This window comes from Parasteatoda tepidariorum, chromosome 4, assembly GCF_982258835.1.
Source record: "Parasteatoda tepidariorum strain Cologne lab strain chromosome 4, Ptep-v5.0, whole genome shotgun sequence".
NCBI lineage: Eukaryota > Metazoa > Arthropoda > Arachnida > Araneae > Theridiidae > Parasteatoda > Parasteatoda tepidariorum.
Genome location: NC_141758.1, coordinates 4,766,292 through 4,789,389, shown reverse-complemented (window position 1 = coordinate 4,789,389; position 23,098 = coordinate 4,766,292). Strand labels below are relative to the sequence as shown.

Below are 23,098 nucleotides of genomic sequence, written 5' to 3'. Positions count from 1 at the left end.
CAGCTCCACATATGCATTTTATTCCTAATTATTTCGTTCAGATCCGTAGTAGCTCAGGGCAGAAAGTGTTCGCCTCCCAATTATGTAAACTGTATTTGAATCCTAGCGATGGTTGGTCGATACGAGTTCTGCACCCGGCTCGCACCGACCACAGTGCTGACGTAAAATATTCTCAGTGTAGACGGATCCTGTGTTAGAGTTCCTTAGCCGTGAGCTTAACCTTGGGAAGTTTTCAACGTTTTTTCTCCATGTAACTCTGATTAGTATCATTAAAAAAAGTGGTCCGCGAAGGCAAATGCTTCTCAATATTTGATCCAGGATTTCCCTTGTCTTCTATATTGGGCTCAAAATTACAAGGTTTCGGAGTTGTACATTGGGAGTCGTACACCCGTATCCCATTCATCGCGTAGTATTTAATTGGTGACTCTGCAACAAGGGAAGAGACATGTATTTGTTTTTTGCTAAAAGAATAATGGTTGCTAAAATTTAGTGACTGTTTAAAATAGATTTACTACTCTAATGGTTTGTAATAAGTTTAGATTAAGCTTTTCCTGCACCAGAAAGTGTTTATAAGTATGTATTTCGTACAGTTTGATTTAAATATTCATGCTTGATGTAGGGATGGGTCGAACGTAACGAAGCAGTGACTTGTCACAGTGACTGCTCAAGTCACTGCTCCAACCAAAAAGTTGTCACTGTGAAAAAAATCACTGATACTGTCACTGTGACGAATTTCAGTGCTACTGTCACTGTGGCAAATTTCAGTGCTACTTTCACTATGATAAATTTCACTGCTACTGTCTCTGCTTTAAAAATCACAGTGAAAATGTTGTTTCTTTACAGTTTGATTTCCTTTGACTGCCACCTTTTCATCAATTGCCGATAAGAACTATCCCGACACTTAGAATAAAAAAGACTATTAAGCATAACGACTTGTTTTTAATCGATTGCATAAAATATTGATGACATCGATTAACTTTACTAGAAACTAATTATATCGATTATTTGTCAAAAATATTTAATCGATTTATTTATATCAAATTTAAAAAGAATTATAACGATTAGTTGAATTGATTGATAGAAAACCCAGTGACTGTAATTATATTGATATAATCACAGTCACTGCTCTTTTTGAATCACAGTAGCAGAAGTAACAGTGACGGAGAAGTAGCAGTTTTTCCCACCTGTAGCGTGTTGTATATCAATTAATCAGACTTTAAAAGTATCAAGTGTAAATATATATCTTTTATTTTCATTGTACCTACCACCATTGAAAATAGTTAGCAAATACTTCAATAAAGGAAAGTTTGAGTCAATCAAAATTATGAAACTCTGGATGGTTATGTGTGAAATCTCGGCATTAAGTGCGAAGCGCTTCTAACCGATTCGTCGATTCTGTTGAGACATAAAACTAAAAGATCATATGTGATTCAAAGTTCTAAGTTTAAAGTTCAGATTAAAAGTCCTTAATGATGTGAATCATGCGTTGCAGGCAGTAAAACATCAATTGGAAGGGGTATACCTCCTGATTAAAGTCGTGAGCAGGTTTAGCACTTCTTGATCTCTCATCAATTCTTGAAGTTCTTTGATGAGGCTAACAAGTCGATGAGCACTGGAAATTGGGGTAGTATCCCTGTTTACTAATAGATAATAATATTTGGACGCGGGAAGTAGAGGCACAAGTGTAAGCAAACAGAATTTCCTTTTCTACATATATGTTAAGTGGATAATTTTAACTTTAGTGGAAATAATTGCTCAACAATTATCGAGTTTTAGAGGGAGATAAGAGATTTTTATATATTTCTTCCCCGTGGAATATTCTATAACATCAAGTCAAGAGTCTCTAACAATGGAAGTAAATTAATACATTTATAACTTTTTTTTAAAAAGATGCCATTTTTTCCATTGGCAATTTATTTTAAGTACATTAAAATAATCAAAAAAATAAATTATTAATATAAATATGTTCATGTTTCTAAAATAAGTACCGGTAAACAAAAGTGAACTCTTGCGAACCTATTAAAAGGAACCGATTAAAAGCAACACCTTTTAGAAACCACTACTCCAGGAAATATTTATTTAAGGGAAGGTATATCCAACAACGGGAACAACAAACCCACTAAATTTTTTTCTAAAAAATTGCTATTCTTTTCCCTAGGCAATTTATTTTAAGTTTATTAAAAAAAAATAACAATATTAAATAAATTGTGAATATGTTCACGTTTTAAAAAAATTAGTACAGGTAAACAAAAGTGAACTCTTGGAGCCTTTGTGAACTCATTCCAAGGAACCCTGATACCGAGGAGCACCTTTTAGAAACCGCTACTCTAGGGAGTATATATTGCAGTGAAGATCTATCCAACCCTCGATAACAGCAACCCAAACTATTTTTGTTAAAAAAAAATTGGTATTTTTTTTTCTAATAGCGATTTGTTTTAAGTTCATTAAAATAGTCGAAATATTAAACATAATATGAATATAAATATGTTCATGTTTAAAAAATAGTACAGGTAAACAAAAGTGAATTCTTGGAACCCTTGAGAACTCTATTCTAAGGAACTCTGATACCGAGAAACGTTTTTTAAAACCCGCTACTCCAGGAAGTATATATTTAAGTGAAGATCGATCCAACATCGGCAACAACCCTAGTATTCTATGAATGTAGTACACGTTATTTTTAGATTTAAAAAAATGCGCTCAAATGAAGGAAAGCATAACAACAAGCTTTTCCACAATGAATAATTTTCAGTCAAAAGTTTGTAAGCTGTACAAAATTTATTCATGTTTCTTGCACAAAATATGAATTAAGATTATTTTTTTCCCTACAATTTAACGCTAAGGAAAAGCAGGAATATGTTATGCTGGTCTTTAAGAAATGCAGTAACAATAGTAAAAGAGACGGGCATCCTCATTAAAATCCCAGAATGAAAAATGACATTCTTTTAAAGTTGTTGGCGATAGTAAGAAATTTCAGTAATTACCGTTAATTAGGCAATAAAGAAAACTCTGGTACTTTCCCAAAAGTGGAAAAAGGAAAAAAAAATTATTTTAGGGCTTTGTGATATAGCATTTGGTCTGGGGCAAGTTCAGAAACACTTTTTCTTTATAATTGAATTATTAGTTAAAAAAGTTGTTCACACTATAAGTAAATAAAAACAAGACGCATATTATACGTGTTAATTCGTTGCAATAAATTGCTTATATTCGTTTAGTACTAATATTTATCGCTCTTCTTTTATTTAACAAAAAAAAAAAAAAAATGTACTAGAATAGGTTGTAGGTCAGACTTTTTTTTGTGTTTAAAGTTTTCAAAAGTTTAAAACTTAAGTTGTAAATTTTCAGTTTTGATTTGTAATTACAAAATGATTCTTAGAAGGTTTTTGCATCAATCTTGTTAGTGGCGTAGTTATCGAGGCAAAACCCCCTACGAAATTATACATTACTTGATACATGAGCTATTGTACGGTAAGTAGGATGTTGTTTGTAATTTAAGCATTTTGAGAAAAAATAAGTTTATATATATATATATATATATATATATATATATATATATATATATATATATATATATATATATATATATATATATATATATATATATATATATATATATACCGAAGAGCTATTACATTATGACCACCCTGCTAATAGCATGTAGGACCACCTTTAGCCCTCAAAACTGCTAGCACCCCGCCGTGACATTGATTCCACAAGGTGCTGATAGGTAGTCTGAGGTATCTGGTACCAAGCGCTCACCAACTGCTCCTGCAATTCCCTCACATTGCGAGGGGGTAGCGCGGCAGCACGAATTTGGTTTTCCAAGTAGGACCACAAATACTCTATTGGATTAAGGTCAGGTGAATTTGGGGGCCAAGACATGACTTGAAAGTCACTGGAATGTTCCTCGACGATTCGACCCTTATGACATGCATTATCCTGTTGGTAAACACCATCCCCCGCAGGAAAAACTGTTGCCATGAATGGGTGAACCTGGTCTGCATTAATGTTCAAGTAGCTTGCAGACGTCAGGGATTGTTCTATGAGGATTATGGGGCCTAATGTGCCCCATGAAAACATTGTTCCTGAGCGAGAAACCATGAAAACCTGGGCAAGTCCATTGTTATAGATGGAGGGTGGTCATAATGTAATGGCTCTTCGATGTATATAGGGAGGGGGGTGGAGATTGATAGCAAAGTCCTAAATCAGCAGTAAAAAATATAAAATCTGTACAAAAAAGAAATGAAAAACTCTATACAATATTTCATCATCATCATCATTTGCATGAGAATTGAGCATCTGAGGCCTTGCGGCCCTTTTCCCATTCATCTTAAAAATAAAGGAAAACCTACATGATAACAGATATAGTTACAGACGCAAAATAGAATTTACAAATATGGTTTTAAAATTGTATATGAATTCTCTTTTTTAAAGTGGCATCAAATTTATTTCTTAATTTGTGGATTTTTGAAAGAATTTATGCATTTGTGATCATCACAGCAAATTATATATATATATATATATATATATATATATATATATATATATATATATATATATATATATATATATATATATATATATATATATATATATATATATATATATATATATATATATATATACTTGTTTCAAGAGAATTTTGGTAGCTAAAATGAGAAAATTAAAATAATTCTCTTCAAATTTTAATTTTAGTTATTATTTTTTATTTCAAAAACTTTGTCTTTGTTTATGACTCCGAGTCTTTGTGTTTTTTAATCCCTAAGTACACCATTGTTTCACAAATTTTTTATACTTTGATATTTTCTTAACACTTCATTTAAGTCAAAGTGGAAAAATTGAATTCCTTAAATTCAAATATTTTAAATACTTAAATTTGTTTCGTTCGCATGATTTAACCAATTTTGGATAACTGTTGCGAATACGCAGAATTTTGCTGTGATAAGTACGTTTGTGAAAAAAAGTGGTAACACATTTATAGTAAGTATAATTTGATATTTTCTAGTGTGTGTTACGAGTTTTTAAAAAAATATATAATTTATCTAATTTCTCATATCGATATAATATAGGTATATTCTTTATAAATACATTATAGTGATAAGGAATGTCTTGTTCTTACGAGATAAATGATGATATAATATAATTGAATCTGGTGATTTAACTATATCATTCGTAACATTAATAGATAGTGTTTATAAAATTTTCAAGATCATTGTTAACATTTATTTTTAAAAAAATTCGTACGAAACTTGAAAAAAATACTCGGAGCAAAGAAAGTTAGCTATTCACCTTTTTTTTAAAAAAAGTCATATTTAGATTAAGTTCTGAACATGAATATGAGTCATGCAGGAAATTTTATTCAATATCTTGAGTCTTCGTTTGAGGATTTACTTCAAAAAAGAATTTATTTATTCAAATAAAATACCCATTTTATTATTATTAAGGATACATTTATCAATATTTAGAAGTACATAATAACTAATTTTTTTTTCATTCTAATATTGAATATGATCCCAGTGGCACGGAGCTCAACAACGATATCGTAAAAACGCAGTTTCGAACATCGTTCGATATCGTAGTGAAATATTGTATAACATAAGAATGAATACCATTTCTAATATTGTTCGATATCCCAAAAAAATAATAATATAAGTAATAATTTAAGTGTTTATATTTAGTCCTAAAACTAGCAATAACATTGATTTTAAAATAGAGTTAAAAATGAAATATCAGTATTTATCTCTCAACATATTTTGACAGCTATTTAATTTTTGAGGAGCGCTATGGTCATTTTATTCAGTGTATATTTTCTCATTTCAGCTATGATTTCATTTTTCTAAATTTAGAAATTGAAAGTAAATTTGAAACGTATTATTCATGAAAGATTGAAAATCATTTAAAAAAAATTAATTAATAAAAATAATTTTGATAAGCAACGATAATTCATATAGATATATACAGAAATATTTTATATGGATATCTATATGAATAAGAGATATTCATACAAAAATGTATTTCATATGAATATCGGTGCTCTTTCTGTATAAAATTTGTTAACTAAAGTGATTATTTATTTATTATTATATTTAATACAAATTCAAAATCTTATTTCATAAATTTTTACATGGGATTGGAAAATATTCATGAACTTTCACTTTTATTTTTCCAAAATAAATATTAAACAATTTTTTCCTACTTACAGTAAACAGAAAAGATTAAATACTAAAAATCCATTTTATTTTTGTAAAATTTCTCGAAAACAGACTTAGTTGTTTAGATTCGAAGAGAACAAAAATCAAGGTCATAGAATTTGATCTGGAAAAAGTTCTAGCCCATAATGAAATTTTAAAAAAAAGCCATTTCTTCAATAAAATAAATTTCACATTTCGTAGGATGACATATGGTCCTTAACAGTTCATTAGAGTGTGACTGACTAACGGAATGGTTGACTAAAACAATCATTAAGCACTGACACGAAAGGACTTTTAGTTGTATGAAAATTTGAAAAATGGAGTAAAAAGTAACTTCCATAACATGAAGCCCTTCCGCAGAAGGTCCGCATTGGTCGAGAACGCGCATGTCCTTCTGGTTGGTCCCGGGATTCAGGAAAATCAGGAAAAGTCGTTGGAACTCCTGCGCCTTTGCTAACGCCCGTTTAGGGGAGAACACATGGGACAAAACCTGCCTGATCATCGATCCTTTGGAATGTCTTTAATTTTCAAGGTCACTTTTCAATTTCGAAACATTAGTGGAGAATGATTGACGTGAAGTGAAGTGATTATTTTGTATATCAATCAGAAGAAATCGTCTGCTTCTTTGGAATTTGTTTAGGTTCTGTATCTTCAATATTAAATCGTGCGAGCTGTGTTTAATCAATATCGGCGTTGAAGTTTCTCGCTTTTGTATCGGCATGGAAAACCTGTGGAAAAAGCTGGAATGTGTGGATTAAAAACGTCTGCAAGGACAAATATTATCCTTATTTAAAATAAAAAAATGATTCCTCGATCCGTAGATCAGGATGGGTCACATGGTCACGGTTCTAAACTCTCCGAACTCAAACTAAGTATAATATTTCCTAAAACTTAAAATGAACCTCAAACAATGTAAATCCCTCCACTGTTCCGTGTCATTTTTGCTTTAGTGCTCTAGTTTAAAAAGAAAAACCATAACTGTCATTTACACAGTTGTGAGTGTTAATAGTTATTGTTAAGTGTTTATAAATTATATTCGTTGTTGAAAATATTGTGCTTGTGCAGATTTATATTGCGTCCAACGCCTACGTGGTAATATTCAGGCTTCAATAGATGGTCAGCTAAACAATCAAATATTTTTGCTCAACCCTAAAAAGAAATAAAGTAATTTTTAATTTGCTGAGCACACTGTTGGTAAAGCACATTTGCTGTTTTTGTTTGGGAAACAAAAATATTTAAAGTATGTGTATGAAACAATCATTAGTGTAGTCAATGATGTTATCTGTCGAAGATAATTGCCATTTAAAAGCTATAAGTTAAGCTGCCAAATTATTTTAAGAATTCCTATACTGAATTTGACGTCCAAACCTACTAACAATTGGCCATGGGAAATGGAATGAACAAAGTAAGCATACTTCTGACAATTCATTTTTATACATTCATGCATTGGATTTTTTTTTTTTAAGTTATTAAGAAATTCTTAGTTTTATCACGTGTTTGTAAAAAATGAACAATGATTTAAGTTAGTTTAAATGAAATTCAGTGGCTAAGGAATAGCATAATAACTGATAGTAAAGCATGATGCATTTTGATATAGATTGACAATCATTAGATAAAAATCCTTTAAAAATTTGCTTGTAAATTCCTTTATGTTTTGTTATCTTAAAATAAATAAAAGTTATTAAGAAATTCTTAGTTTCATCATGTGTTTTGTAATAATGAACAATGGTTTAAATTAGTTTAAATAAAATTCAATGGCTAAGGAATAGCCTAATAACTGAGAGTAAGACATAATTCATTCTAATATAGGTTGACAATTAACAGATAAAAATTTGCTTGGAAATTCCTGTATGTTTTGTTATTATAGAATAGATAAAAGTTGTTGAGAAATTCTTAGTTTCATCATGTGTTTGTAAAAAATGAGCAATGGTTTAAATTAGTTGAAGTAAAATTTAATGGCTAAGGAATAGCCCAGTAACTGATAGTTAAGCATAATGCATTTTAATATAGGTTGACCATTATTGGATAAAAATCCTTTCAAAATTTGCTTGAAAATTCTCTTATGTTTTGTTTTCATTATATATTTAGAGAATAGATTAAACAGTTATCAATCTTATTAGACAAAATTCCCTGAAAAATGTTCATGTAAATTTATTTAAATTTTATTTATTAAACTAAGCACTCCTATTCATTAATCTTATTTTAATTTTAATTTCATTAGAAAATTAAAAAATTTCCTTGGCTATAGGAATAAAATATACTAAGTAAGAATAATTGAACAACTTTTTCTTGCACTTAAAGTTAGATGTGACACAGAAGTCATGCCTCACAATGTTTATAGTGATAGTGAAATAAAATATAATTTTAATTTGTTTAATTTTCTCAGCATTTGAAAACTTCATCGCCTGATTTGCAGGTCTTACAAATTTATTTTAAATTATTATATATAGTGGTGGTTAAAACCTCTGTAAATCAAATTTACCTATTTAACTAAAAATAAAGTTATAAATTGTAAGTTTTACTGTATATGTTGACACTTATAAATATTTTTAAAATATGTCTCATTTAAATGGGAGATGTTGGCATATATGTACGGTTTTCTATAGAAATTCTTTGTTTCCTCATGTAATATTAAACACATTATAAGAATCAGTTTAAATGAAAATAAAAGGGCTCACAAATAGTATATGAATCGATAGTTTGTGTTAACTTCATAAATTTTTTATCTAGAGATTGGAATTAAAAATAATATCATAGACGAAATTCTTTTTAAAATATGCGTGTAAATTCTTTTATTTTTTTATTATCACATAGTTATCAGAAAGTTTAAAAATTCTCATAGCTTTTTGAATGAAATGTAAAGTAAGCATTATTCGAACATTTTTCTTCTTATATTTATGTGCTGAAATTTTTAAAAGTTATGCATAGAAATTCTTTGTTTTCTATCTGGCACAAACAATTAAAATGATTAAAAAGAAGAGAAAAAAAATGAGTAAGGTTGAAAAATAATTAAAATAAAACTTAGTAACTGAGAATATAGCTTATGAACTGATAATGAGTGAATTTTAATGTATTAACAATAAAATAAAGAATTATTAATATCATGGGACAAAATTATGCATGGTGGAATTAATGCCTTATTTCAAAGGAATTCTTTAATTTTTCATGATGAATTAATAATAGTATGTGTTACAATATTTAGATAATTGTGCTAATTAATTTCTGTAAATTTTTCACTTAAAATATTAACTCCACTGATTTGATTTAAGGAATATGCTTAAAGAAAAAAAAAATATTCGAAAGTTTCTAATTTAGAAAAGTAGAAAATGTGTAAAGAGTATGAAAGTTGTAATTTACAAAAAAAAAAAAAAAAAAAAATTCTGATATTTTGCTTAATACTATTTTAATTTTTTTTTTAAAATTGGCATTAAATCTTAATATTTTTTTATCTGTACTTCACTTCATTTAAAAAATAAGTGATAAATAGAATTATCAGCCATTATTGTAAACTCATTATACAAAATACTAAAACTTATTCAATATATCAAATTGTTTATTTAAATTTATTATTTTATCTAAAAATGTTGCTATTTGAGAAACAATGTTTTGTAGCTTATATATATATTTTGTAATTCCAAATAGTGAATTATTTACTGCATGATTTGTAATTATCTTATTTTATTTATTTTTAGGTTCTTCCTGGTTTGTATGTTGGCAACTTCAGAGATGCAAAAGACCAGGAACAACTCCGAGCCAATAACATTACTCACATTATATCCATCCACGACAATGCAAAAAAAGTTCATGATGTAAGAAAATTATTTACTTAAATATATCTTCAGTTCATTGTCTTAATGTTTAGCATTTGGGGTATAAAAAATATTGCATGATCGTTTTGTGAAATTAATTTTACCATACAATTAATTTTACCAATTTTTATATGTTGTGTATTTTATAATCTTTAAGCTGAACCAAACATTACAGAAGTACACTTAAAATTAATTTAATGTTATTTTTTTTTATAGTGTGCTGTTTTATCTAAGAAGGATGTATTACTAGATATTCTAAAATTTTTCCAAAGCTAAGATAAAAATTTGTTGGTGACTAAATTTATGATTATCATATTGTCTTTAAATTTATTTGCCTTGAAAAATATTTCAATTTTAAAATAGTTTTAAATCCAATTTTATTATAAATTATTATATGCTTTAGTCTTTAATAAACATTTTTTATTTTTTTTTTTTTGAGATTGAATCTATATACTTATAGAAGTTTATGAATTACAAGAGCAAAAGAAACCCAATTTTGAAACTTCTTTGCAATTGTGTGCATTTTATTAAGGCAAAGACTAAATTATATATTATTGTTGATTCAGCATTGAATTTGTGGTGATATATAAAAATTACAAGACATTAGGACAATAAAAAAACGTTTTTTGTATGACTTATATGTGAGGAAGATACAGTAGTGTATCTAGACTCTCGGGGCTAGTACACAAAGTGGGGCAATCATATTTCAATCCCTGGAAGTACAATATCTTTAATATGTAATGAAATATCTTTCCAACTAGAAAGAATTTTTGAGGCGCCTTATGCTTGAGACAAAAAAGAAGACTTGTATTAAAAGTTGGATGTAATTACATAAGACTCTTATACTCTGATGTTATAACAAGTCATATAAGCCAAAAATTGTAAAGGAGACAAATAAATTGAGTTATGACCTATCCCCTGGGAGTGTAATTCTTTAACACAAGAAAAATTTATTCGAAATGAAAATGTGTCTTTATATAGGATAAAAAAAAAGGAAAAAAAATCGTATTTTGTTATTAATAGTTGAAAGAGAAAATTGTAATAGCTTTTAGTATCAAATTACATCTTTGTCTTTCCTTGATGCAGATGTTTGATTAGTCCTAAATGAAAGCCATGATAGTTCAAATATGACCCATCTTCATTTTAAATTCTTTGTTTTTTTTCTATCAATAGATAGAAGAATAGTGAATGTGAATAAAAATGGTTGAATAAAGAGATTGAAAATTTAGATTTTACTCATGAATAGGAACTTGCTTTTAATAAAAGGAAATCTAGAATTATGAAAGTCCTGATTTCTTTAATCTTTCTTTCTTTCCAAACTCTAGCGGAATCACTGAATATACTACATCACAATTTTTTAATTATTTTGTAATGTATTACATGCAGTGAAAACTGTCAAGTTGACTGTCTGCCTAAGTTGACCATTTTTATCAAGAACCAAATTTATTCTATATATTAAAAGAGAGCAACATTTTTTTAACCTGACCACATGTTTATCATGTACGTTGACCAGTAAAGTAAGTCAAATCTATTCATGGATTTTATTAAATGCCATTCTAAACTCTACATAAGTTGACTGAAAAAAACAACAACTTTTTAGTAAGTTTTTTATGTTATAAAGGTTTATAATATTTTATACTATATTTATGTTATGGTGTCAAGAGCTTACCTAAACCCTTTTGTGAGTTGACCACATGAGGAAACAATTAAGGTATATGTTATTCTAATAAAGACACTCAAGAATAACATGATATAAGAAAAAAACAATGACACGTCCCGCTTTATAACTTGACCACTTAGACAATGCAAATGGTCAATTTATACAGGTTTTATTGTATTTTTAAACCATTATTGTATTTATGTTGTGGTGTTAAGAGCTAACCTAAACCCTTTTGTGAGTTGATCACACAAGGAAGCAATTAAGGTATATTCTTATTATATGTTATTCTAATGAAGACTCTCGAAAATAACATGATATAAGAAAACAACAATGACTCATCCCACTTTGTAAGTTGCCAATAAGACAATGCAAATGGTTAATTTAAACAGATTTTATTTTATTTTTAAACCACTATTGTATTTATGTTATGGTGTTAAGAGCTAACCTAAACCCTTTTGTGAGTTGACCACATGAGGAGACAATTAAGATTCTTATTATATGTTATTCTAATGAAGACTCTCAAGAATAACATGATATAAGAAAACAACAATGACTCATCCCACTTTGTAAGTTGACCACTAAGACAATACAAATGGTCAATTTATGCAGGTTTTATTCTATTTTTGAACCACTAAAATGCAATTAGGTATTGATAAGTTAATGGCAGAAAACACAAAATATATGAAAATCAATAAGTCACACATAAACAATATTCGGGGGGGGGGATTTATTTGTCTTTGATTTAACAGTAATTTTATATGATAGTAGTTCTTTTTACATTTTGTTCTGATGCTACTAGAAAACCTGAATTTTTTTTGGGCAGGCCAGATTATTGCAGTCCTAAATTATAGGAGAAATAATACTTGTGTTGATGTATTGTTGTGTAATTTGTGAATTATTTTTGACATTAGTAATGGCATGATGTGCCATTTATAGAAAAGCTACTGTAGCATATTTTTTAAAATTTTATTTTACTTTCTTATGTTGGAAACAGTCTGATGTAAAAAAGAGTCTTTAGATGGTGCTCGGAACATGAAACAAGAGTTACAGGTTGTCTATCTCTTCATAATAATTTTAATGTCTAATCATGTCAAATAACTGTGGAGTTGGTATAATTTTTTTTTTTGTAAAAATACCAATAGTACGTATTGGGGGATTAGATATCAGAGTATTTAAATTTAGCATGTTTCACATTTCAAAATTAACAATTGATCTTTTCGATTGATTTAACAATTAACATAAAACAGTGATTCTGCTTACAATTTATAATGCATCAAATATGTGCAAAAATTCCTTGAGTGGACCAGAAAAATAAGTAATGAAAAATAAGTCATCAAATCAGTCCTTTGTTACTAGTACTTCTCTGTCTCGGAGAAAAGAATTGCGCACTGGCAGATTTATGTTGGCAACATTTTAACCAAACTTTAAATCTATATCCAGATAGAAATTTTATTTATAGCTGAGGGATACAATTTGAATAATTCTGAGTATCAAATTACATTGTTACTTATCATTGATGAAAGTGTTAGATCAGTGGTTTTGGTCCTAATTGAATGCCTTGTTTGTACAAATGTAACTCTCCTTGTTTTTGTTCTTTTAAGATTCTTTGTTTTATCAATCAATGCAAAGAATAATTATGAATGTGCATATTGATAGATGGATAAAGAGATAAAACAGTCTGTAGTGATCGGAATCTGTTTTCAGTAAGAAATTTGGACGTCCTTGGATCATAAGAACTTGCAGTTTCGAAAGTCTAGCAGAATTGCTGTAAAATATGCATATTTAAGAGTAGTCAAGCTTAATGCATTACACACTGGCATTATTGATATGCGTAGATTTTAAATGAGTTAAATACAATATTATAAGTATAATCAGAAAATGGTCATCCCTAATACTTAGGATTCTATTGTAGTTGCATCATATTAAAATATGAAATCTAGTTTGTAATTTAATTTCAAGTGAAAATTTTCATAAGAAAAAGAAGGATGAAAAAGAATTTTCAGTTTGAATAAAATTATAACCTCCTTGATTTGTTGTGATTTGAGCTTGTTCTTTTTCCTAATATGAATTATCTATCAATGAGCAAAGTACAAATATTAACATTGCATTATTGATTTAATTATTAAGTACAGTACAGAACCCATTATCCGGAAATCAGAAAACCGGAAAACCAAAAAACCGGAACGAAATTCGATAAATATTCCCGTTATTTTTTTGAAAAAAAAATTTTTTTTCCTCATAAGATTTTAGGATTTTTCTTTCTTTTTTGAAAGATGTTTACCTTACCATCATTTTGGAAATAATCATTAGTGTATTACTTCATCGTTCTTCTTTTTAAGATTATTTCCAAATATTTTTTTTTTTAGTTGAGTTTGACAATGAAAAAAAAGGCTTTTTTTTGCGATTCAGAAATCCGGAAAAATCAGTTATCCGGAATAGCGATGGTCCCGATCGTTCCGGATAATCGGTTCCCTACTGTATATCTGTCTACAATTTCTGAGTAAACTATTTATAATAATTCAACCTATTTTTTTAATAACTTTTGAATTTGTAACTTTATATTTATAAGTTTTTTTATTTTTATAAGAAAGATATTTGACTCATAAACTTTTTTAAAAAAAAAGTGATTTGCTTCTTTTTTTTCCTACTAGCCAAATTAATTTAATTTTTGAAATTTGAGGGCGTTTTTCTTTTTATTTACTGTGAAGTACTTTTGTTATAAACCTCTATATCTTAAACAAATTTAAAAAATAATAAAATAGTTTCTACATTTTATAAAAGGAAGTAGCTTGTTCTTCCATTACCTTTTTATCCTTCTAATCTTTCTTAAAGATTCAGATTTATTTAAAGGAAGTTAACTCTTTATAAACTAGACTAAGGCATAGAGAAATCTGCTAAAACATATGTTAAAGGTATGGCAATGTGTTTTACAAAGACAAAAATTTATCATTCATTGTTTTTTTTTTAATTATTTAAAAATGTAAGAGCGACGCATCCACCTTACAGCCCGTTGTGGGTAGGAGGGATATTAAAGTTTGCGCAATTTTTTTGAGCATGGCTGTGAGGATGTGGTCAACAACCTGCTTTTACATTCTTGACAAGGTGGTACCCATTGATCTGAAACTGAGTGGGCTTCAAACCGCTACTCAGTTTCGAACCCTAGTCCTTCACGATAACATCTCTGTGCTTTTTGCCACTGATCCATCACAACTTGTCTCAAAAAGTATGAATAGATATTATATATTAAAAATGCACAATTCTTTTGATAAAAACAAAAGCTCACCTTATTAAGGCAAGAGTTACTTACTACAAGTAAAGCTATTTTAATGTTAAAGTAAGTAAAAAGAATCAGTTTTCTCTCTGTTTATTTAAAGAGAAGGTTATGAATTGAGAAGAAATGTCTGTTCAATCTTGCCCAAATGTTACTTGATTGGATAAATACTTACTACTAAATTTTAAAATTGAAAGAAAACAATGATCTGTCTACAACACTTAACCAACAAGAGTTATTTTCATCAGTTTATCATTAACATCAGTTTATGATATAAGGATATTATCTTTTTGATTTTTTCTCATTAAATGCATTGCATCTACCTACTCAGGGCCCACGTTAAGGATTTAAAATTATTAGCCTAATATCAAAAATATTTGCCAATTTTCCACACTCTGTTTTTGCCAAATGCAAATCATAAAAATTTCTTATGATTAATTTTTTTTCCCATAGAAAACTATTTTGCAATAGTTTGTTTCAGGCTTATATTATTTGGACCAAATTGTAATTGGTTACACGGCACATCTACCAAAAATTACTGTAATTGAATAAAAAATAATGATTTGACATTATTTTAATTTCTTTTCAGTAGAGAAAATCATTTTCCAAAACACAATTTTATTCTCCAAATTTAAAATTTTATCGCATTTGGCAAGGTGTTAAATGCTGGCCCTGCTACTACATTTCACATATTATTTTGAATTAATGCTTAAAGTTTTATAATAGTAAGAGATGACTATTTGAAAACTTTTCATTTTAGTTATATGTTATGTCCTTGGCCATTAAAATTGAATCTAAAAAAGTTTTATATTTTATAAATACAGTTTTTTTTTATTTAAAAATATTGTCTTCTAAAAATTGTACTTTACTGTGACATAAAACTTGTTTTTATTTTCAAACTAATATGGTTTGTGTTTATTAGGATAAAGAATACCTATGTATACAAGCTGCTGATACTCCAGGGCAAGATCTCAAGCAGTTCTTTTCACGATGCAATGATTTTATTCACAGAGCTCGAACAAATGGTGGTGGAGTACTCATTCACTGGTAATAATTCATTTCTTTTGAATTTAATACCAATATTGATATCTTTTAGGTATCATTATTTATGTATAGTCATGGTGTGATGTTGAGGGATCATCGTGACCTTCGAGAGGCCGGGATAGCAGACTTAGTAGGGCGTTGGACCCATGATCAAGAAGTCGTGAGTTCAATTCCCACTGGCCAAAGACTTCCTGTGTGCGAAATGGTGGCTGGTGCACTCTAAAATCTGTCCGTGTACATCATCCCTGTAGAACAGGATGTGACGTATGTATGTTGTCTCTGGTTCATCTTTAGGGATGCTTTCTAGAATGTCGCCAATGGCCCATTGTACAACTCTAGTGCGACCGGCATAAATAAAAAGTACCATTGTGACCTCCAAAAGATTTTTACCATCCAGGAAAAACTTTGACATTTGACAAATTCAGACAGTTTTCTAATTTGATGAGCTATTTGGGGCTATATGAATTGTGTTTTCTTATGTGCATGGTTTTTTTTTATGCATCAACATCACCCAAACATGGCCCCTTTTTGTTGTATTTGGAGATAAAAATTATTTTTTATTTAGCAACTAAAAATGCAACACCTCAAGTAAAGTTTCAAAAACATCAATTAGAGAAAAATCAGCTTGTTTTGCAAGGTGGTTGTTAGGGTGTTGATATTTAAAAACCTAATTAAAGCTAAAGATGAAGCATTAATAAGTAAATGAAACAAGTAAAGCTCAAAGGGAATCAGTAGATGATGTTTAGATGCTCTTTACTTTTGATCCTCATATTTTTTAGCATTCAGAGTGGTTTTTCTGAATTTTCAGGTCTGAAGCTAAAACTTTTTCTGGGTTTTTTTAATATGTTTTTCGACAGTATCACTAAGAAAATGAATCTTAAATCCTCAGTTTTTAACCTAACATTTTTTTCCCTTTTTATTTTTCCTATCATTTAATTTTTATATTTTATATGCACAACATCTAATATTGTGTTTTATGGGCCCACATAAATAACCCTTTAAAGAAGTTAAAATAAATCTTATTTTCCAATTTTTGTAGTTTTGATTTATGGGAAATATTTTTGTGCAAAGCCTTTAGACTATTAATTGCTTTTCTATATTATCTATAAAATGAAAAAGAAATAGTAAAATAAATATTCTATGTGTAAAAAAGTTTTAAATGTCGTCGGAACAGAGTCCTTGGCAAATTCCTCTTTTCACCCCCCCTCTCTTATGGTATGTTATATAAACAATTGAAAAATGAAGTAAAGATTTTATTCTCTCCAAAGTTTCATTAAGAAATAAAATATAAGTTTAAAACTAATTACTCTTGTGTTAAAATCTTAAGTGTACTTTGACACATATCCAGCATTAAAGTATGGTTAATTTTTGAACACTTGTGTAAATCTTGTTAAATTATTCCTCCCCCCCCCTTTTTTATCATTGTAGTATTTAATTAATAAATTTGATTTTATATCTTTAAATATTTAATTTTTTGGCTTGAAGTATTCTACTAATAAATTAAAAAAAAAATTTCAAAAATTATGTTTCATTAAATTTTTTTTTTGGTACAAAATCCACAGTTCTTTTATTTTTATTTATTTCGCATTGATTGAAAAAAAAACTTCTGCAAAATGCACTTTTTGTAGTTTTTATTAGTTCACGTACCAAAAGTAAAAGTTCTTATAATTTTTTTTTTCTTTTTACAAACATTTTTTCATGTATTTTCTATTCCTTTTACATTTGAAGCCAGCCCTCTTTGTGAAATAAGCGAAAAGTTAGCTCTATTCATAAAATCTTCTTTTTAGTTTAAATTTAAGATTTATGATATAAAAACTTATTTATGATCACTAAGTGACAGATACAGTCTCTTAGGTACTTGTAAACAAACTCACTTGGTGGCTTGCCAATTTATTTTTCATTGTAAATTTTTCTATTCAATTGAAATTGATATATTTTATTTAATACAGACTAGAAATAATATGTTTATGCGTAATATCACATAAAAAGTTATTGAGTTTTAACAAACAAATCATAATTAAGTAAATATTGCCAGAAAAAACTTAAAATTTAAATTCATCAATGAATTACAATATTTACATTTATCGAAATTCTTAGTTAAGTCCTCAGTCAAGTATAATTAATAAATTTTATATGATAGCTATGCCAAAAATAATATTTGTGTTTAGCGTCACTTTAATCTAGTTCATGAAGACCCTAATGAACTGGAGTAAATGAATATTTTTTTTGTCTTAATTGTAATTATTTTATCTAGTTTAATTTTTGTAAATAATATTTGTGCATTTTGTTGGATCGACAGAAACATTTATGAGCAATAATTTCAATAAAAGGCTATATGAATTGTGTTTTCTTATGTGCATGATTTTTAAAAATTTTTTTTAGTTATCATCATCATCCATCCATGGCCCCATTTTTAGGACTCTACTTTTTATATGCATTTGAATGAGTGTTTTTTAGAGACCTCACCTGTCTGGAATTCAATTTTTTTTGTATTTCATTTTACTTAAATTTTCACAAGAGGCTATGAAATTAATGACTCATTCCGTGAGTGAATAACCCTCAGAATGTTTATTTTCTATATATAAATACAGACTCTAAAACCTTTGGGACCATTACTTCATGTAGAAAAGAAAATTTTGCCTATTGATACTTTTACACTAGAAAACAAGTCTGATAGTTGAATTTAACACAACTTTCATGTAATTACTTGTCTGAATTTTTTTTCTACTTATAATAAGATGAAAATATCAAATTTATATTACGGGATATTTCTCATTATTTTATTATGATTTCAAAAAAAATCCTGAACTAGGATTTAAATTGTTTGTGTCTTAGCACTTTTGGTATTTTAATATGCTGCTAAAAAAAGGATAATAGTTGTTATTAAATGCATTTAGAACATTTCTTTCATGCAAGATTTTTTCGAAAAAATCATAATGTAAGTTTATTGTAAACCAATTCTTTTCAATTTAATGCATAATTATTTTTGTCTTTTAAAAATAAAATTATCATTTCTATATTTAGATTTATAGTCAGCTATCATTACATATATATATATGTATATATACTTATTTAATAGTAGTTATTCTTATGTTTAAGGGCTCTACTTTTTAGAGTAATATTTTAGAACATATTTAGTTTAGAATTTCCTACCTTAAAAACTTGGTATCTCAAATTCTTTTAGCGTCCTTTCAACGTTGAAAAACCGAGAGTATACTGTAAATCAATTCGAGTGAATTGCATACTCTAGGCTTATACATAGGTGAACTTATATTTGGAAATGCATAATCACTTAAAAATAGTTTTTCTTGGTAGCTACTTTTAAGCAATTATTTCTTTTTTATTTTAGTTATAAATATGGAATAGAGAAGAATATAATTTTAAAACAATTCTAATAGCAAAATGATCATATCTTAAAGTAAATGAATTTGTCATAAAGATGTGTTGAGGGCCTAATACTTTTAATTATTATTTTGTTATACATTTATTTTTCTAATTCTTAGTTACTTTTTTATTCCTATTTTTCTAGTCATTGTGTTAATTTTCTTATTAAAATGTTAGTGTTAAACAGATTTGGTCACATATTTCATTTTTAAATTATGAACGATGAACCTATTGTACATATATATATATATTATTAGAAGATATTATTTCCATCCATTTATTATTTTTTTTAATTATTTATTCATAGTAGCAATAATTTATTTATAGTAGTAATCTATTTATTTTTTCAGAGCATTACTTTTAAACATTCTCGCTGAATAATATTTTGTAATCAAATGTTATTATTTTTTATTTTATTATAATGCATCAAATTTAGTTGATAAGATTAACGAAATTGAAAGAAAAATATAATTTAATGTCATAATTTTTTGTTTAAAAATTTGTCAGTGAAATTAAATGTATAACACACCAAAACATTTTATTTACTATTTATTAGTATTGTGTTTCTAACTGCTTACTTAGTTATTTCAATCCTTAATAAACTTTTGATTTCATGTTTACAGCCTTGCTGGTGTCTCTCGCAGTGTGACAATTGCTACAGCTTACCTTATGTCCATCACATCCCTGTCTTGCAAGGATTCTTTAAAAATCTTGAGAGGTGCGAGGAGCATTGCTAATCCAAATTGTGGATTCCAAAAGCAACTTCATCAGTTTGAATTCCAGCGACTAACCGAGGTTTTGCTTTACATATATTTTTTTTACTGACTTTTTATTATTATCTGCCCCTTATTTCATGTAGTATTTTTATTTTATTAATTTTCCTTATTTTATTTAATGAAGACCGTTATAATGACAATTCACAAAAGTCAGTTTGTCGTTTTAAGCAAATGCACATATCAGACTAATATATATCAATAAAAATCGGCATTACTATGTTAAAAATTAATATATTAGAAAAATTGTTAGAAAAAAGTCGTGTATTATGTAATGTCAAAAGTTTCATGCCTGGCTACATTTTAGTTTGTGATCTTAGAAGTTAAACAAATGTAAAATAAAAGTAATTCATTAAATAATTATGATTAGAAGGAGGTTGTAGCAACATAAAATCTGAAAGTACATTTTCTTTAGAGACCTTTATATTCAAGCATATTACTCATAAAATAATGCATATTTTATTGTAAAAGGTATTGTATTTTATTTAATGGGATTTTAGTAACATTATTTTCAAAAAATTTAACTATTTTCCTCTTTTGAATAGTAGAAAAAGAGAGTTCTTACATTTATACAGACTGTAATCTGGATAAATTATTGCCAATTTTTTTTAATAAATATTTTTGCCAATTTTCTGTCTTATATGTATTGGTTACTTCATGTATAAAATCTATAGTTTGAGATTTTTTAATCTGATGACTTCCCAGCATCTGATCTTTTTAAAGAAGTTAAAACTACCTCAAAATAATATTTGTATGGAATTGCCCACATAGGCCACAAAAGATTAAACAGACCTATTTACCTCTTTAAAATTTGCAGACCCTCATCAGAACATGTTGGAAACACCAAATTGTATTTCCAAAATGCAAATGAAATGAAGTACTGCATTTGTAACACTAAAAGTTGATTTCATCAGTAAGCTCTCCTGATGGATATGTTGTCAAAGAAAGGCACATTTTATTATGTTTGAAAGGATTTCTAAAAATAGCAGAGGAATTTTTGTTTCCAAAAGAAGAAAACTTGGCTGATGGTCACCCTCACATATTTGCTTTATTAACATAAAGTCTTTTAGACATAAATAAAGAGAAATCATTTTTGTTTTTGCCTTTTCTGCATTCATGCCTCAAAATAAATAAAATTTTATTCCATTTGAACTTTTAACATATAATCCTTAATTTAACCCTTATATTTTAAGGAGAGGCGACGCTTGAGAGAGCGGTACCCTAAACAAACCTTTCAAATCGATGAAAAGGAATGCAAGAAATTACTCGTCATTTATCATGCTACAACCAAAACCAAAGAACCATGTGGTGGAATTTGTAGAAGATATGGACCTCCACCATCTCCAAAGAGAAGATCACCTAATCGGGACAATCCCAGGTCTTCATGACAACTGTTCTGGCCTGAAAAGGCTAACAGCAAGTAAACATATTCGTAAAGTGTGATCTATGCTTAAATTAAGAAAGCTCAATAATTATTGTATATTTTATTGGAGGAAATGTCTTGCCTTAATGAATTTGGTGAGGCTAAATGAAAAGATGGTTTATAATTAATTTTACAAATTTTTTTTTGGTGCAAAAGTGCTCACTTACTGCTCTTGACTATGCAATTTTTAATTGTAGCGACAGACTAGTCAAAATACCATAAATGCATTGTTTTTAGAGATGTTTGGTTATCTAATTTGTGCGATCCCTTTAGCTGTGAGACATACTTACTGTCTTGCACAGCAAACCAGTTTTTCTCTGTACTATAGAAAAAAAAAATGCTAAGCTAGGAAATTTTATACAAATTTGCTCCAGTAGCTTTACAGTTAAAGGGTTAATCATAAATGACGAAAGATGCAGATTGAATCCTAATTTTGGCATTGTCTTTACCAGGCTCTACAGTTTACACCTGATAACAGATAGAAAGTGCATTTATTTCATAATTAATGCAAACTTTCTAGTGTGTAAAATGCAATGAACTTTCCAATGATAATGCAACAAAATCATTTCTTGATCGCAAATCAATTTAATTTAACAATTAAAACTATGAGTATGAAACAGGTTACCCTGATTAGAAGCCTAGTATAGATAACTTGTTTATCAGCTTATTGGTATAATTGCAAATTTTTTTTTTTATTTAGCCTTTTTTCAATAAAAAATATCATTTGCCATTTTTAAGTTCTGGTTGGGAAAAGTTTTTTATTTTATTTTTAAAAAGCATTTAATGCATCTTTATGTAATAGAATTTGTTTAAATTCATTTACAAAGTAAATCTGTCACTAACTAACAACTAAATAATAAGTATTCTTAATTATTAAGGAGTAGAATAGAACTGATTCAAATTATTGCCGAATCAAAGAAATACTATTAATAGAATAATAAATAATTCATGTTTGCTTGTTTTTTTTTGTTTGTTTGTTATAATGCAATGATGTTTCTATTTGAAAAGGCATTATGCGAAAGAATAGAATTTTTTATTGCGCAGTTGCATTAAATAATAGTTGTTTCATGAATTAGTGCATATATCTGATTCATAATCAAACTAGAATACTCAAAGTTATAAAAACATTTTAAATCTCATTCGTTTAGAAAGATTTAGTATTTACTAATTTTCATTAGTTATGAGAGATTTCCAACTAGTGTCAAGAGCATGACAAATTAAAAAAAAAAATTTTAAAAATGTACAGTTTTCTCTAATTAAATATATACAGAGTAAAATAATAAAGAGCAGGCTAATGATATTGTATTGTTTTCTTAATTATATAACAAGTGCTTTAGTGGATTCTTAGTTAAGATTTTGAATCTGCTTATATGGGTTAAGAAAAGTGTAAAGATTGTACTTAAAAGTTAAGTTTAAAAAAAAAACGTGTTTTTTTTTTAATGGACCAACACGTTAATAAAATCATGTAAATAACCTTGTAGCATTATGTTAGTTAACGTCTTTGTCTGTTACTTTATTTTTGATTTTTTGAAGGAATGCCAACTTA

At 27.9% G+C, this 23,098-nt stretch overlaps 1 protein-coding gene across 2 annotated transcripts in view; it reads left to right on the top strand.

The window, feature by feature from the left end:
* LOC107440544 (dual specificity protein phosphatase 22-B) overlaps positions 1–22,307 on the top strand; it is a 208,940-nt gene extending 186,633 nt beyond the window's left edge. Inside the window, exons 1-5 of one of the 2 annotated variants that reach the window (XM_016053504.3) lie at positions 6,547–7,593; positions 9,881–9,997; positions 15,851–15,975; positions 19,980–20,151; positions 21,323–22,307. In XM_016053504.3, the coding sequence (XP_015908990.1) occupies positions 7,573–7,593; positions 9,881–9,997; positions 15,851–15,975; positions 19,980–20,151; positions 21,323–21,517 (630 nt within the window). In that variant the 5' untranslated portion in view covers positions 6,547–7,572 and the 3' untranslated portion in view covers positions 21,518–22,307. Of the gene's footprint in view, positions 1–6,546; positions 7,594–9,880; positions 9,998–15,850; positions 15,976–19,979; positions 20,152–21,322 lie in introns of those variants that run through there. The other variant, XM_087160544.1, reaches the window with a different exon arrangement.
* The last annotated feature ends 791 nt before the right edge of the window (positions 22,308–23,098 follow it).